The sequence below is a fragment of the Corvus hawaiiensis genome, chromosome 2 (genome assembly GCF_020740725.1).
Source record: "Corvus hawaiiensis isolate bCorHaw1 chromosome 2, bCorHaw1.pri.cur, whole genome shotgun sequence".
NCBI classification, from domain to species: domain Eukaryota; kingdom Metazoa; phylum Chordata; class Aves; order Passeriformes; family Corvidae; genus Corvus; species Corvus hawaiiensis.
This window is the reverse complement of record NC_063214.1, coordinates 60,152,500-60,167,981: the sequence shown is the minus strand read 5'-3', so window position 1 is coordinate 60,167,981 and position 15,482 is coordinate 60,152,500. Positions and strand designations below refer to the sequence as shown.

Here is a 15,482-nt window from a genome sequence, read left to right as displayed (position 1 = left end):
TTCCTGCTTGTTGTCCATTTAATTCAGTTTCCATGGAAACAGGTATGGAAAGGCTGCTTGGAGAAAGCCAGGAGAGATCTCTGCCTGGCCGCCTTCCCCTCTGGGTTGCCAGCTGAGCCACCCCAATTGTCAGGCTTTTACAGAGGTTTTTGCTATTGTCACTTACGCCTGGAATATGAGTGATGACTCCTCGTGGATTCCCTCTCTAAGGAGTCCTGAGGTGGTCAGCCATGCTCCTGTTGCCTGCTGCTGGGCTGTTTGCAAGTGGAACTCCTCTCCTTCCATGGCCCATCCGCTGGAGCACAGGCTCATCTGAGCCCCCATGATGCTGCTTTGCTGTAATTGTCACCCCTGTTAGAAACATCCATTCCACTGCTTTTTTCTTTTTGAAACATGGCGGTGATGTGATCTGAGTACACAGACGGAACTGGGAGTGGTGGCAGAGAGAAGACTTTTTTGTTAATTCAATGTTTATCCTAGGGGAACATTTGAGATCCCTCCTGGAGTAATGCATCCAGCCCTGGAGTTCCCAGTGCAAGGCAGACACTGACCCGTTGGAGCAGATCCAGAGGAAAGAGACTGAAATGGTTAGAGGGCTGGAGCACCTCTCCGATGAAGACAGGCTGAGAGATTTGGGGATGTTCAGCCTGGAGAAGCAGAAGCCTCAGGGAGAGGTGGCCTTATTGTGGCCTATCAGTACATTAAAGGGGCTTACAAGAAAGTTGGAGAGACACGTTTTATCCAGGACCTGTAGTGAAAGGACAAGGTGCAATGGTTTTAAACTTCAGGAAGGTGTGTTTAGATTGGACATCAGAAAGAAATGTTTCAAAATGAGGGTAGTGAAACATTGGACTTGTCCAGAGAAGTTCTGGAGGCCTTATCCCTGGAAGTGTTCAAGGCCATGTTGGATGGAACCCTGAGCACCCTAATCTAGTGGAAAGTGTTCGGAACTAAATGGTCTTTAAGGTTCCTTTCAACCCAAACTGTTCTATGATTCTACGAGCAGGATCCAAAGCAGACTGTAAGGTGATGACATTTGTCTGTGTAGATCCACCCTTTTTCCAGGTAAACAAAATCAAAGGGTCTTAGACCTACAATATTTGGGGCTGGCACAGTCCCAGAAAATGGGCTGGTCTTACAATTGTTGAAATGCATCCGTTTCCATTTTTATTAGCATTTGAGGAGCCTCTAGTGTGTCTGTGTAAGATTGTCTTAAAGAAAACTGAATTTTCAGTGGAAGTTGACTAACAATATAAGATCAATCCATCCTTCCAGCTGAGTTCTGCAGACAAACACTGTTCCAATATAAAAACAAAAGTAATTTTAAAATGTAATTTATTTTAAACTTAATTAATCCTAATCATCCTAATAGTTCAGTGTTAGCTGTTACTGCTTCAGATATGCATAAAAGCACTCCTTGGTTACCTAGATGCTTGCCTGTAACTAGAAAGACAGACTATCATCTCTGAGATGTAATACTGAGATCGTTTTTTGCAAGTCAGATGAGGAATTTCTTGTATATTGTACCAGAAAAAACCCTCTGCTTGCTGCTGGTACAGTCTCAGATGGAGTATAACCTTCACTGTTGAGCAACCAGACTTCAAAGAGGATGTAAACTTGTACTGGGGGAAATTCAGAGAGCAATGGACATAACCAGAGGTCTAGAAAATAGACCTGTAAGACAGAATTGAACAAACTGAAGCTATTTAGTATAAGAGGAGGCAAATCAAAGGGCTATATCTCAGTAAAAGGATAAAGTAAAGAAGAGAGGAAGATTATAAAATGCTTTCCATGCCACAGAATCATAGAGTGGTTTGGATTGGAAAGGACTTTAAAGATCACCTAGTTCCAACCCCCTTGCCATGGGCAGGGACACCTTCCACTAGACCAGGTTGCTCAGAGCCCCATCCAGCCTGGCCTTGAGCACTGCCAGGGATGGGGCATCCACAACTTCTCTGGGCAACCTGTTCCAGTGTATCCAGCATGTCCATGTCTTTCTTGTGCCCGCATGGATAGAAGAGAAATAACAAGGCTAAACTGCAAAGGGGGAAAATTTCCCCAGGAATAGGGACAGTCATAAAATATGGACTTAGGTTTTTCTAAGACAAATACCCCCATCTCAAAGCAGGCGCTTTCTCTCTCCTGACATATGACATTTTCAGTGTCTGAGATGCAATCCTATCTTCGGACTAGCCTGTTCCAACACATCCTCGTGAGATCCCTTTCTGGAAAGCTACGCTTAATTCTGTACTTTTTATTCCCAGTAAATGATTCACCAGCTGTGTTTTCCTCACTTTCGTGGCCTTTGTGCATACTGTGATGCTCTGACCCCTTTCCCGGGAGCTGCTCCTCTACCCACTATTTCCCTCCCACACAGAAGAGCACTGTCATGGTAGAGTCTCCTCTCTCCAGGTTGCTCCTCCAGTTCCCCTGGATCATTTGCATGCTGCTGTCTTTCTTCAGCATGCTGGGATAAATCTTCTGGTACAGGGAGGGAATAACTTCCTGCTCTGGTCTGTGCTGGTGCTGCCTCACCTTGAGTCCTGTGTGCAGTTTTGGGTGCCACAATATAGAAAAGACATTAAGCTGTTAGAGAGTGTTCTAAGGAGGGCAATGACGATGGTGAAGGGCCTTGAGGGGAAAGCGTATGAGGAGCAGCTGCGGCCACCTGGTCTGTTCAGCCTGGAGGAGACTGAAGACGCCTCACTGCAGTTACAATTTCTTCTTGTGGGGAAGAGGAGGGGCAGTCACTGATCTCCTCTCTGTGGTGACCAGTGACAGGACCCGAGGAAATGGCCTGAAGCTGTGTCAGGGGAGGTTTAGGTTGGATATCAGGAAAAGGTTCTTCATCCAGAGGGTGGTTGGGCACTGGAACAGGCTCTCCAGGGAAGTGGTCACAGCACCAGCCTGACAGACCAAGAAGCATTTGGCCAATACTCTCAGGCACAGGGTGTGACTCTTGGGGATGTCCTGTGCAGGGCCGGGAGCTGGACTCGACGATCCTTATGAGTGCCTTCGAACCCCGGATATTCTGTGATACCAGAACTTTCTGTGGCCGCCATCGACCCCCACCCCTTCCACGGCCCCGCCGGGGCGGGGACCCGAACTTGCGGCGCCGACGCAGCGAAGGCCCGCCCCGCCGTGCAATGCGAGCGGAGGAGGTTTGTCCCTCACGGGCCGCCGTGTGCCGGGTGTGCTCCGCTGCCGCGCTCGCCGCTTGTTCGTCTCGTCCGCCGCCCGGCCCGGCCCGGCCGCTGCCCCGCCATGAGCGACAAGGGCGAGCTGGACCTCACCGGCGCCAAGCAGAACACGGGCATGTGGCTGGTGAAGGTGAGGAGCCGCAGCCGCGCCCCCGGGCCCGGCCCAGCGCGGCCTGTGGCAGCTGGGCCCCTCCGCACGGATGGGCACCGTGAGGCCGGGGGTGCCCGCGTCAGGCTCGCCCTGTGGCCCGGGACAGCCACTGTGCCTGTTCCCCTTCTCGGGGACAGCGCGGGGCTAGGCCCGCATGCCTCCTGAGTAAAGGAGACAGCGCGGGGAAAGTTGGGCTGCCGGGAGGTATCACAGAATCAGTGTTGAGGGGTTGGAACGAACCTTAAAGATCATTCAGTCCCAACCCCCTTGCGGTGGGCAGGGACATCTCCCACTAGACCAGGTTGCTCAAGGCCTTACCCAGCTTGGCTCTGAACATTTCCAGGGATGAGGCATCGACAACCTCCCTGGGCAGCCTGTGCCAATGTCTCACCACCCTCACAGTAAAACATCTCCTTGTCCTCGCTAGTGGTTTGTGACAAGCAACAAACATGGCAGTATAACTTTTATTTCCCCAAAACTTTGAGAGTTGGGAAATGTTTTGAGTGTGCCCAGATTCACATCCTGATTAAAAAACCGTCCACATCCAACAAGGAAAGTGAACGCCAATGTCTTTACATTTACATTACAGCTCCCTTTGGTGCTAGTGAAATACAGCTGTAGTGGAGGGGCTGTGAAAAGGTAGCAAAGGTGTCAAATCAAACCTGTTTGGAGCAGGGCCACACTCCAGTCTGGTACCACCACTAACATGCTGGCGCTGCTCTGTTCCCTGGAGTGAATGTCTTGCTGTCAAGACATTTTGCTGCCAACACCACACGTTGTTTCAGAAAGAGGAGACTTGAAGCCGATGGGGGAGCATGTCCCCTCTGGGTGTGCTCCTCTTTTTCTAGACCTGTATTTATTCTGTCGTGGGAGAAACAGTTGCTTCCTCCCCTTCCTCCTTTAGGAATAGGTTCAGACTATCGACTTGAAAAAACCTGTGGGGACAGGGCTTTACCCAAATACCAGTCCTGGGTGGTGAGAGGGGTGTAACACCATCATACTTCAACTACCAAAACTTACTGAGGCCCTTATATAACTGGGGATTCAGACTTGCTTTGCTGTGCAGAATTTTTGGTGGTCAGGTTGCTGCATCTGGCTTCCTCTTCTGTACAGACACCTGAGTGTCTGGTGTGACGAAACCAGAATGAACACTGTGCAGTGCTCTAATTGTAGTAGCTTATCCAGGGCACTGTCAATGAATGCTGGCAGCAGAAAGCTGCAGAAGTAGATCATGACACACTGGGTGACAGGATGATAAAATGGCGGCTGAAATTAAGAGTTGAAAGGTCTAATCTGGCATGCATAGAGAAAAGCTATCCTAATTATATGTACACGGCAGCTGGGTTTCTGCTGGTTGTTGTCATTCAGGAGGGGTTTTTTCAGTACATGGGGATAACCCTATAAGAACGTCATGTCAAATGAGCAGAGTCAACATTGGACACGATTACAAAAGATACAGAAAACAAAAGAGAAAATATTATTGTACCATCATGTTGCCTCTGTCTGAAATGCTCTGTGTAGCCGTGGTCTCATCCCCCCTGCTGTGGAAAGCGTACAGTGGACCTGGGAGCAGTGCAGAGGAGAGCACCAGGTCTGGTCTTGGCAACAAGGAATGATGGCTGTGGAGGGAACTCCTAAATACATTATTACCTCTTAGACGGGCAAGAGGATTAATTTGTAAATCTTGTAGAGATCTGAAGCAATGAGTAATGTCATGGGTGGGTAAGGAAGAAGTGGGTAGGCAAAGGTGGATAGGAAAGGGTCAGTTCAAACACAAGAGTTAGAGTGTGTCAGATTAATTCATTGATGGGGCTCAGTGCAAGCAAAGCAGGTACCATTTTGCACAATATGTAGTTAAATTTTGGAACTTCTTGCAATAAGAAGTTGTGAATGTCAAAACTTCACAGAAGCTCAAACACCATTAGTCAAAGTCAGGCAAGAAAATTGAACTGAGAGATTAAAAATCAATATGCTGCCATGCCCCATGTCTGCTAAAACATCCTACGAATTAGAAGAGCATGCTGGGGAAATACATTTTCTTCCTACATTCTTCCTGAAGTGACTGCCATTGGCTGCATTTGGAGACAGGACACTGAACTTGCTTGTCCTTTAGTTTGCTGTTTCCTGAAGCAAGGAATTTTCAAGCACATGTGTGCTGACATTTGGTGCCACTCTGTTTAATGAGAAAACAGGACTGAAAGGAAAGCTTAAGTATTACTCTTCCAAGTAAATGTTGATGTTGTCCTTCATCACATGTTCTGAACTTATGTCTGTCTTCTTGTATATTAATGATAGTAAGTAAATATTGAAAAGATGCTAACACTGGTAGGCCATAACATGGGATATGCAGGATTTTATCCTTTGATTTCCTTCAGACTTAAACGTGGAAACAACCACCCCTGTTAGCAGGACTGCCAGCACACTCAGAGGCAAGACAGTGCATAGTACCTGTACTTTTTATCTTCACTAGCTAGGACAACGAGGCTGAATTTATGCTTCCTTTGAGGGAGAGAGTGTTAAGTTCTGATGGAATAAAAAACCTGGCTTATTTGATTTCCTTTTAGCATGCATTGTGCTAGCACAGGAAGTATTCCAGAGAGACTACTTAACAGGCAATAAAAAAATGTAGTGATGAGTATTTCAGAAGCATGAGCAGTAAAAGGAGGTACCATAAAGAGAGAGAGTTGCTCTAGTACAAATCCAGAAAGCAACTGGATTTTTGTTTCTGTGTTTTCAGTGAAAGCTAAGGTAGAGAAATAATAAGAACATTTGGTTTTGTACTTGTGATAAAGTGAAGCCCATTTAGTGTTAGCCATTAGAATTGTTAATTTCTTGTTCCCTCTGTGTGTTGGTCAGGTTTTTTTATTTAATCTGCTGCATTGTTCTATAGCTAGAAAGATCATATCTTTATTTAATTATTTTTTTGTACGTTCAAAGAAGAGTTAAAACATAGAACCTGACATCAGCCTTAACTTCTGTTGTGTGCACTGCATATGGATTCCTGTGTAGGGAAAGAGCTAATTTAATTTCTTGCAGAAAAGTGGAAGTAGTTTGTTACACATAGGGGCTGCTTGTGTGTTCCCTTCTAAAGGTGGGTGGGAAGCTGTCCCCGAGCTGAAAGAGGAGCGGAGCAAGGGCCCTCGTGTCCTGCACTGCCTGCAGGGTGCCTGTGTACTGCAGCCTGGGCAGTTGTGTGATGTGAGTAGCAAGAGGAGAACAGCAGTGGGAAGAGGTCTTAAAGTGATGCTCTGTAGTGCATCAGATTTGTTCTAGTGATTAAACTGTGTTTTTTCTCTTGTGGAGAGAAGAATGTTCTTACCTACAAATCCCAGAATAAAGGCCACTTGTCCTGAAGGGCTGTGTTCAGTAGCCTTTCAGTTGGGCAGGCACTCTGTCCACAGGTCACTCTTTCTGTGGGTATGTATTTTTCAAAATCCTGCTGTGGGATCTTTGAAAATTCTGCCCTGTAAAGACACATTGCTCCTGTTTTCTGTGTGTTCTTTCAAGGAGTGTTGAGACTTTGCAAACTGACTGTTTTCCCTATGTTAATATTTTTTAATGCTAAAGTTAAAAGAAAGGTGCAAAATAGGATGTCTACAGCATTTAAGACTTTATTTAATCTTTCCTGATTGTTTATGTCATTAGCATGTGGGTTTGTGAATAGCACCTGGTTTTATCTGAAGTACCTGTGGATAGCTGGAAGTAATCCTTTGATCACAGCCCTTCATAACCCTTTGTCTTTCTTTGCATAGCTCTTGACTGCAGGTAGGCCAGCAGAAAGATGATTGAATGCACTCTTTGAGACTTTCCCATGCAACTGAAAAGAGTGTGATTGATCTGCAACCTCTTAATCTGACTGAATTCCCAGTCTGAATGTATTATATAGCTAGTCAGCAATTTTAACACCATGAGAGCCCTTCACTCCTTGTCCACTCACACTGAATGTGCATCTACCTTATTAGCTGGCAGTATAAATACAGATTTGGTGCAAGCACATAATAATACTTCTGTTGAGTCAGTGGAAGCATGTCATAGCATTCATCTTGACTTTAAAAGAAAACTATATCTGATTTGGCATGGAATCTGCTGTAGAAAGTTGTCACTTTGAAAACTGAAAAAATATATATCAATAGACAGTGCCAATTCATGGCTTTCTGTGGTGCTTTTGTGGTATTTTTGACCAAAACTGAACTTTATGGGAACTTGGACTGCTATTTAGTTTGTCTGAGCAGTTGGAGGACATCTGGATTTTGCAGTTATTCCACATGTACTATGTGGGGTGCTGTGGGTCTAAAGGTAAGTGCTAATAATGAAGCACCAGTTCCAAGAGATCTTCTGGAATTCTTGAAGAATAGATAAATGCAAAGTTAGTGTTAATTTAATTTGAGCTTTAGGAAGTTAGAGGGTTGCTCTTTGTCAGCAAGTTCTTGGAACAGGCCTAGCTCAGTGCATTTCTCTTTCTTACTGGCTGTGCCTCACACAGTTTTTCTACGTGGGCACAGATGTTTTCAGTAGATGTGGGAATGTGTGAGCCAGGACAAAATTTGCTGTGCCAGTAAAGAACTGCAAAGTTCTGAAGAGTGCGCTGCTTCCCAGAGGCCTTTATTGTCCATTTTGAGCCCAGGTCACCCATTGCTGCAGATACCACAACCTTTGGAACTGAAGGAATTAGTGTGTAGGTCAGTTAACATCACTGCAGAACTTTTAATCCTCACATTATGCAGGTCTTGTTCCTGTCCCTGGACTAAACACTGCTTCGTGCAGCTGTTCGGGAAAATGGGCTGGGGGGCTGCTTTGGTTTTTCCACCTGCTAAACACAAAATCAGCACAGCTAAAATGTAGAAGTCACCCATTCCTCCTAGCTAGATCAGTCTGCTCTTTATATATACTGACCAGCTGCACAAAGACTTTGCCCAGTGCAGTGAAGAGCTGGGAATGAGTGATGGGAGGCAGATCTGCCTAGGGTGGTTCTGCTGTTGGAAGAGTGAACATCTGGTGGCAGTAGGCTGTGGTCTGCTGCTCAACATGTCTGAAGTTCCCAGGCTCTAAGCTTTCCCTTCACAGCACTTTTTGGTCTCTGATTTGAAATCACCTAACTTCTCATCACTGTGATTGGTTTGTTGATGTGGTTTTTTTTCCAGAGAAATGATAATTTCTAATAAATACTTAAAAGTACAGTTTTACCTATAAAATACTGAGACTCCTTAGTTCAAGAATATGATGCTGATCTTTTTCTCCCTTTTATGATTGGATTAGTAGTATTTGAAATTGAAGTTATTTGAGACTCTACGTTGGTGTTGTTTTTGTGCTACATTATTCTCTTTGCTCTCCCTAACAGATTGTATATGTATATGTATATGTATATGTATATGTATATAACAGCTCAAGAAGTGGACTCACATTAACTTCATAAAGTTCAACAAGGCCAAGCACAAGGTGCTGCACCTGAGTTGGGGCATCCCCCAGTATCAGTGCAAGGTGAGGGAGGAAAGGACTGAGAGCAGCTCTGAGGACAAGGACTTGGGAGCGCTGATAGATGAGAGGCTGGATATGACCTGGCAATGTGCACTTGCAGCCCAGAAAGCCAATTCTGTCCAGGGCTGCAACAGTGTGGGCATTATGTCAAGGGTGGGGATTCTGTCCCTCTGCTCTGCTTCTCTGGAGAGACCCTCCCTGGATTGCTGTGTCCTGCTCTGGGGCCCCCAGCATAAGAAGGACATGGACCTGCTGCAGCAGGTGCAGAGGAGGCCATGAAGATCATTAGAGAGCTGGAGCACCTCTTCTCTGAAGCCAGATCAAGAGAGCTGGGTCTGCTCAGCCTGGAGAGGAAAAGGCTCCAGGGAGACCTTATAGATGCCTTCCAGTGCCTTAAGGGGGCTGATAAGAAAGATGGGGACAGACTTTTTAGCAGGGCCTATAGCAGTTGGACAAGGAGTAATGGTTTTAAGTGAAGGGAGGATGGATTTAGACTAGATGTAAGGAAGAAGTGTTTTATGATGAGGGTGGTGAGGCACTGGCACAGGTTGCCCAGACAAGTTGTGGATGTGGCATCCTTGGAAACATTCCAGGTCAGGTTGGATGGGGCTCTGAGCAGCCTGATCTAGTTGCAGATGTCCTTTGTCATTGCAGGGGGCTTGGACTAGATGACTTAAGGCTCCTTCCAGCCAAAACCATCTATGGCTCTTTATTGTCTACTATATTTAGCTCATACTTTATTCTGAAGTGATTGGGGTAAAAGCATTTAAAGTATTTACACATACACAATTTGTATAGAATTTTAAAATCTGCTTTTCTTGAAATCTGTTGTCTCTTCTTAGGTCCCCAAATACTTGTCACAACAGTGGAATAAAGCTTCAGGAAGAGGTGAAGTGGGAAAACTAAGGATTGTCAAGTAAGCCTTTACTCTACATTTACTGGTTGCATTTCTTAGATGTTACCTGCAGTAAAATAAGAATATGTTGCACCTGTTACAAGACATAATCCTGTTTCTTCCCAACAGTGTGCATATTTCTCTGGTATATGAACAGTATTTGCTTGTGTAGTGATTAGGAATATAAATAGTACAAAATTATACTGGGGAGTTGCTCTGTCCCATTACATGATGCTTGATTTTGTAGGTTTACAGAAACCTAACTGCAGAATTTTCTTTTATTTACATGTGTTGTTTTGCTTCTTCTGTTCTCACATGCTGACTTTTCCCATTTATTCTTGGGCATCAGCATGACAAAAAATTGAGCAGCTCAGGAGTGAAGATGAATAACAAAACTAGAATTTGAATTTGCTTTTTTTATCTGGAAAGCTAAACTGGGGGAATTACGTTATGGAAACTTTGTGAAATATTTTAAAATATCTATATGTTTATTAAATATTAAATATTTTCTTTTTCAGAAATCAAGGAAGAACAGAAGTAAGTAATTGCTACAGTTTATGTTTTGAATTCTAAAAATTGTTTAGAATGTGTTGGTTTCTAATGTCATATATTTTTTGTTATACTTCTAGTGAAACGTTGTACCACAGAATGAGGAGGAGAGAATTCTGTTAGTAGCTCTGCCCATAGATGCCTGTGGGATTTGCATCAGGTCTCTCTGTTCCCTCACTTTGTTTACCCATCTGAAAGCAGTAGTGACCTTCTCTTGAAACATTTTGAGATGTGTTAGTACAAAAGGCTAAGGAGGATGCACAGGAAAAGCACACAGTGCTGGTGTGAAGTATCCCTCTCCAAGTTCCTCGCTGTGGCCTGTGTATAGGGATTCTGGTTATCCAGTCCCCCCTTCCTTAGCTTCTGTATTGAGCATACAATATGAACATGGCAAAGGAGCTGTGTTTAAGCCTCTTCTGGGCTGTATGCAATTCGTGAGTCCCAGGCTAGTAACACTTGTTGTGGTACTTCAACACTTGTTCTGGAACTCAGCTGGATGTGTAAAACAGTTTTAAGTGCTCATACTGAGCAATGGCTGAAAACCTATTATGCCTTATATTTTAATAAGTAAAATCAAATTGTTCTCTGACTTCAAGAGGAAGTAATTTACAACTTTTTAAAAGTCGAGTAAATTTTATTACATACATGAAAGCTTTGAATTCTGTATTTCAATGAGAGATCAGTGTGGAAGGACTCTTATATCACTCTTTATTTTTGAAATAGCAATGTTCTATGCTACTTGTGTTTTCTCTCTTTTTGTTTCCCCACAACTTGTGAAACAGTGTAATTGAGTCTGTTTAGTAACACTGTGGCAATTATGACTGTTAGGTGTCATTTACTTTGAATGAAGAGCTTGCAAACATCAATGATATTGGAGGAAAGCCTGCTTCAGTCAGTGCACCAAGGGAACATCCATTTCTTCTGCAAAGTGTGGGAGGACAGACCTTAACAGTGTTCACAGAAACTTCAGTAGGTAAGTAAGAATTAAAGTTGTTAGGATTCCAGTATGTCTGGTTTCAATAAACTCAATGCTGTAAAAGACAGAAGACTCAGAAGTCAGGTTTTGGCTGTTTTGTTGTTTTCTGCATAGATAACGCTGCTGTAATTTTTTTGTGTCTGCCTGTTTACTTGGTGTGATTGAGCAGCTGATTTGAGTTCTTCAGGGTTATAATGGATGTTTCAGCTCTGGGTCTGCTGCGGAGAACAGAGGGAACATGGACTACAATACAGAGCGCAGTACATTGTATATATTCTCCTTTAGGGTTTTCACTGAATAAGAAAGGGGTTTTGTTCCCATGCATTTTTTTTATGAACTAGTATTTGTTTTTTTCTCCTTGAATTGGTCTCTGCTGTGAATATAGTTTTATAAGAATGCTGATTTTTCCTCTGTCCATTTTTTAATTTAATCAATTAAAAATGTTGCATTTTTTAGCAACTAGAAAAAGTTATTTGAGGACCATGGATCTACTGAGTAGAAGTTAATATAATAACTGTGAGGAAAGGGTAGTTAGTGACATGAGAAATGATTGGAATGAAGCACTGAATGAGCATAGACCCTGTCAAAATTGTTTTTGCTTGAGATTAGCAAGCATAACATGCAGTCAATGAGTTTTCCTGAAACTGATTTAAATGCAAAATGGCTAAAATCTTTTGCAGTTGTGTTTAGTTGGTGTTGACAGTACAATCAAAAATGTACTTTATTGCGCTTTTCTTGCCTGACTTTTTTTATTGCTTTTAAAAAGGAACGTGACACAAATATGCCAAATTCCAGTCAGATTCCTTACAGGCACCATGTTTCTGAGGTGACACTCGTGTGCTTAAATGTGTAGATATGTTTTGAGCTCTTTATCCAATTTCAACAAATTTCAAAGTGAATTATGGCTAGTGTGAAAACTGGTGTCTGAAGAGTGGACTGTAGAGATGTCCCAGCTGAAAGAAAGGCTGCTACTCTGTTTGATGCCAGAAGATCCCCAAGGAAAAAGCACTGTATTGACCATGGAAAAACACTCAATAAAAACTTAATCTTTGCACATCAGTCAATCCCCAGTAAGGCAGTCATAGGACACTGAAATTCACTCATTCTTAGGTTCACAGACCAGTATTTGTCTTCATATTATAATTAGGATTTTTTTTCTGAAAAGCATCTTGTTCCTTTTCCTTTTTTAAACTGCACCACGTAACACAAGCAATATGTCAGTTTGAACCGTGGGGCAAAAATTAAGCTGGTATGGAACTGCAGGTGTCATGCATCTAGAAGGGTGCAACTGAGGAATTAGGCAAATGAAATATGGATAAAAAAGTGCTTCATGCACTATTGCTCTGAGTCAATACCCTTCTTGAAGATTGACTTAAATAAAATGGAACAAATGGCATAAAGCAGTTGGGTTTGTTTTGTACCGGGTGGGGTTTTTTTGATTGTGGGTTTGTGATTTGTTCCCTCTCTTCCCTTTTTTTTGAGCACATTGAATTCCCCAAGATCTATTCTCTGTGTAGTCCTTAACCCTGGCATCCTTATGCTGTAGTGACTGTCTTTTTGATGGCCTTTCTGAAATATGCTGTGGTCTTGGAAGATGCTGTAGGGAGTTTACATATTCTGGATAATTCAGCACTGCACATTGATTCATCAGGTCATTTAGAGCAAGAAAAAAGATGAAATTTGACAAGTAATTTAATATTTTCTCCATTATGTCATTTCTGGTCTTCTGAATGGATTCTCTGTGGGTTTTATTTTGCTTTGTCTTAACTGAACTTGCTTCTCCTACTTGTAGTATTGGAAGAAATCCTTTAGTTCTTTCATTGTAAACGTCTGCATCTCTGGTGGTCCCATATTAGTTAATGGACAGCAGTAGGCTCTTCTAAGGTGCAATTTATTGTGTCCAAAGTCTAATGAATTGCAGTTTCTTGCTCTTCTGCAGTGTGTATCTGAGCTAGTACAAAGCTGGGTAAAGTGGCTCACATCCCAGTACTGTTAAAAATCTGGCTTATGCTGGCTTTCACACATGCTGCATCTTTTGTTTGGATTACCTCTGGGATTTCTCCCATTTATTTTTTCTTTTCCTTTTTCTTTGTTTTGAAATAGCCCCAGTAAATAATACCAAGTACTCTGAAAGTGGTAGTTGCAAAGTATCTTCCTGCTTCCTTTGCAAGGCTGTTGCACATGTGGACTTTGCGTTGTCTTCATTGCTGGGCAAATCACTGAGGCCTGTGGTGGCACTCCTGAACAAGAGTGTAGCAAAGCATGGCTTCTGTCGTGTCTGCAGAGGGATCCAAAGCACACTTGTCTCTTGCTGTCTAGGTCTTGCTGTCTAGGCTGGTTTTGGTATTATTTCTGCATTAAATATGAACTACATTCTGTTCCATAAACATCACCATATGTACATCAACAGTTGCTATGCAACAATGCTATTTGTGCTTCCAGTCATTTTATCTTATCTTTGTCATCAGCTATCATAGCTGTAATTTTTTTGGCGGGTGAAAAGCAGAGGATTTTGCATATATCTTAATATGTCTTATAGAACAAAATGAATTTTTCTTACATGCATATAGCTAGAAACTATCTAGGGGCAATTCGTGGGCCTGATACATAGGATATATTTGGTTAAAATTGTTTTCTGAGCTTCCCACCAGCAAACACTCTGATATAAGATAATGCTGTAATATAAGTTTCTTTCTTGATTGAAGGAATGGGAAGATGCTTTTGTTGAACATTTAACAGCAAACTTTTCTGATTGTTTCCCTTATTATTATTTCCCTTACTGCTGTAATTGCCCAATATTTAATTTTTCTGCCAGCAGGTAGTTTAGGTTTGCTGGATCTCAATATAAATAAAATTGCAGCTTTGTTAGAGATAATGATAGAAGTTTCTTACTGAACTGGTTTTTGGAAAAATGTGCTACTAATATGACTTGTGAAAATGCAGACCTTGGCAGGCAATTGCATCCCAGACTGTAAAGAACTGATGGGTGGAGGAGAAGATGTTACACTGTAGACACTAATAAAGTATAAGATATTCCTGTAAAGTTGGATGAGATGATTCATTTTATTTAAATTTTGAATATATCTTCACAACTCCCCCTTCATAAGTGGGATTGCCGTAACGTCTGTTTTTGCGTCTTTAAATTCTTTCATGCTCTTTCCATCTTACTGAAAGTAAAAAGTGTTCAGAGAATTCCATTGACAGAACACATACCAGAGCTTTGCTTCTGAGCAGCATTCATGCATGGATTGTCTCACCATTTCATGCTTCACAGAACATTGCTGGCTTTTAATACTTTGTTTTTCTTCAGTTTTGTCTCGGTTTTGAAAGACAGGTGTCTGCTAAGGAAGGCAGAGGCCCCCCTTGAAGTGGCAGATATAACCCCTTTTCCCTCCAAGTTATTATATTTTGAAATCAAGGGCCTTTAGGCAAAGATGTGGGAAATAGGAATAACAGTTCTTTACTCTCTATATATATGTATATAACCAGTCAAACAAAACAACAACAACTCTGGCAGTAACAGCAATCACAAACCCAGTCCCAGCCTTCTCGGCTGTCGGGCCCTTTCCCCTCGGGTGCAGTTCCGCTCGCAGCCGGCAGGGGCGCTGGCGGCTCCCGGTGAGCAGGGCAGGTGCGATGGTTCCCCCGCGGCTGCAGGGGGCGCTCCGGAGCGAGCTCGGGAAACCCGCGGCTCTGGTGCCCTGGGATCTCGGGAAGGATGGAACAAAGGCTTCACAAACCCCTGGGCAGCCGATCCCGGACTCTCAGGAACAGCAGGCTGGAATGGCAGGGACGAACGCAAATCCCGGGTGGCAGGCGAGATGTATCCAGATGGGAAAAAACCACGGAGGCCCAGGCAGGCAGGGCGAGCAGGGCTACAGCGTAGCGAAAGCTCGAAGCAGCAGCGGGGCAGGGCAGCCACAGCCCGGTCTCCAGCAGGGCAGGGAAAGCGGCTTTTGGGGTCCCGGCGTTGTTTCCAGCAGGAAGAAAGAACGGCCAAAAAGAAAGCAGCAGCAGCTCCTTTCTCTGCAGCTTCTCTCTCCGGACGCTCAGAGCGAACTGTCCCCACACCCAGGTGTAGACAAAAGAGTAGCCAGGCCCGCCCCACTCCCCTTTTTGTCTTTCTTAAGTACAGCTATTTGTCCCCTAGCAACATGCATATGGGAGAAAATTCCTTTAACAGGAAAACCTAAGACTAAACTAAAACCCCAACATTATCCACCCCGAATTTTTTCC

General features: G+C 43.5%; 1 protein-coding gene across 1 annotated transcript in view; it reads left to right on the top strand.

Annotated features, from left to right (window-relative positions):
- The first annotated feature begins 3,158 nt into the window (after positions 1 to 3,158).
- The window catches only part of GTF2F2 (general transcription factor IIF subunit 2), a 90,254-nt gene continuing 77,930 nt past the window's right edge, over positions 3,159 to 15,482 (top strand). The window contains exons 1-4 of the mRNA XM_048295330.1: positions 3,159 to 3,330; positions 9,669 to 9,742; positions 10,240 to 10,258; positions 11,099 to 11,243. Coding sequence (XP_048151287.1) covers positions 3,265 to 3,330; positions 9,669 to 9,742; positions 10,240 to 10,258; positions 11,099 to 11,243 — 304 coding nt within the window. The 5' untranslated portion in view covers positions 3,159 to 3,264. The remainder of the gene's footprint in view (positions 3,331 to 9,668; positions 9,743 to 10,239; positions 10,259 to 11,098; positions 11,244 to 15,482) is intronic.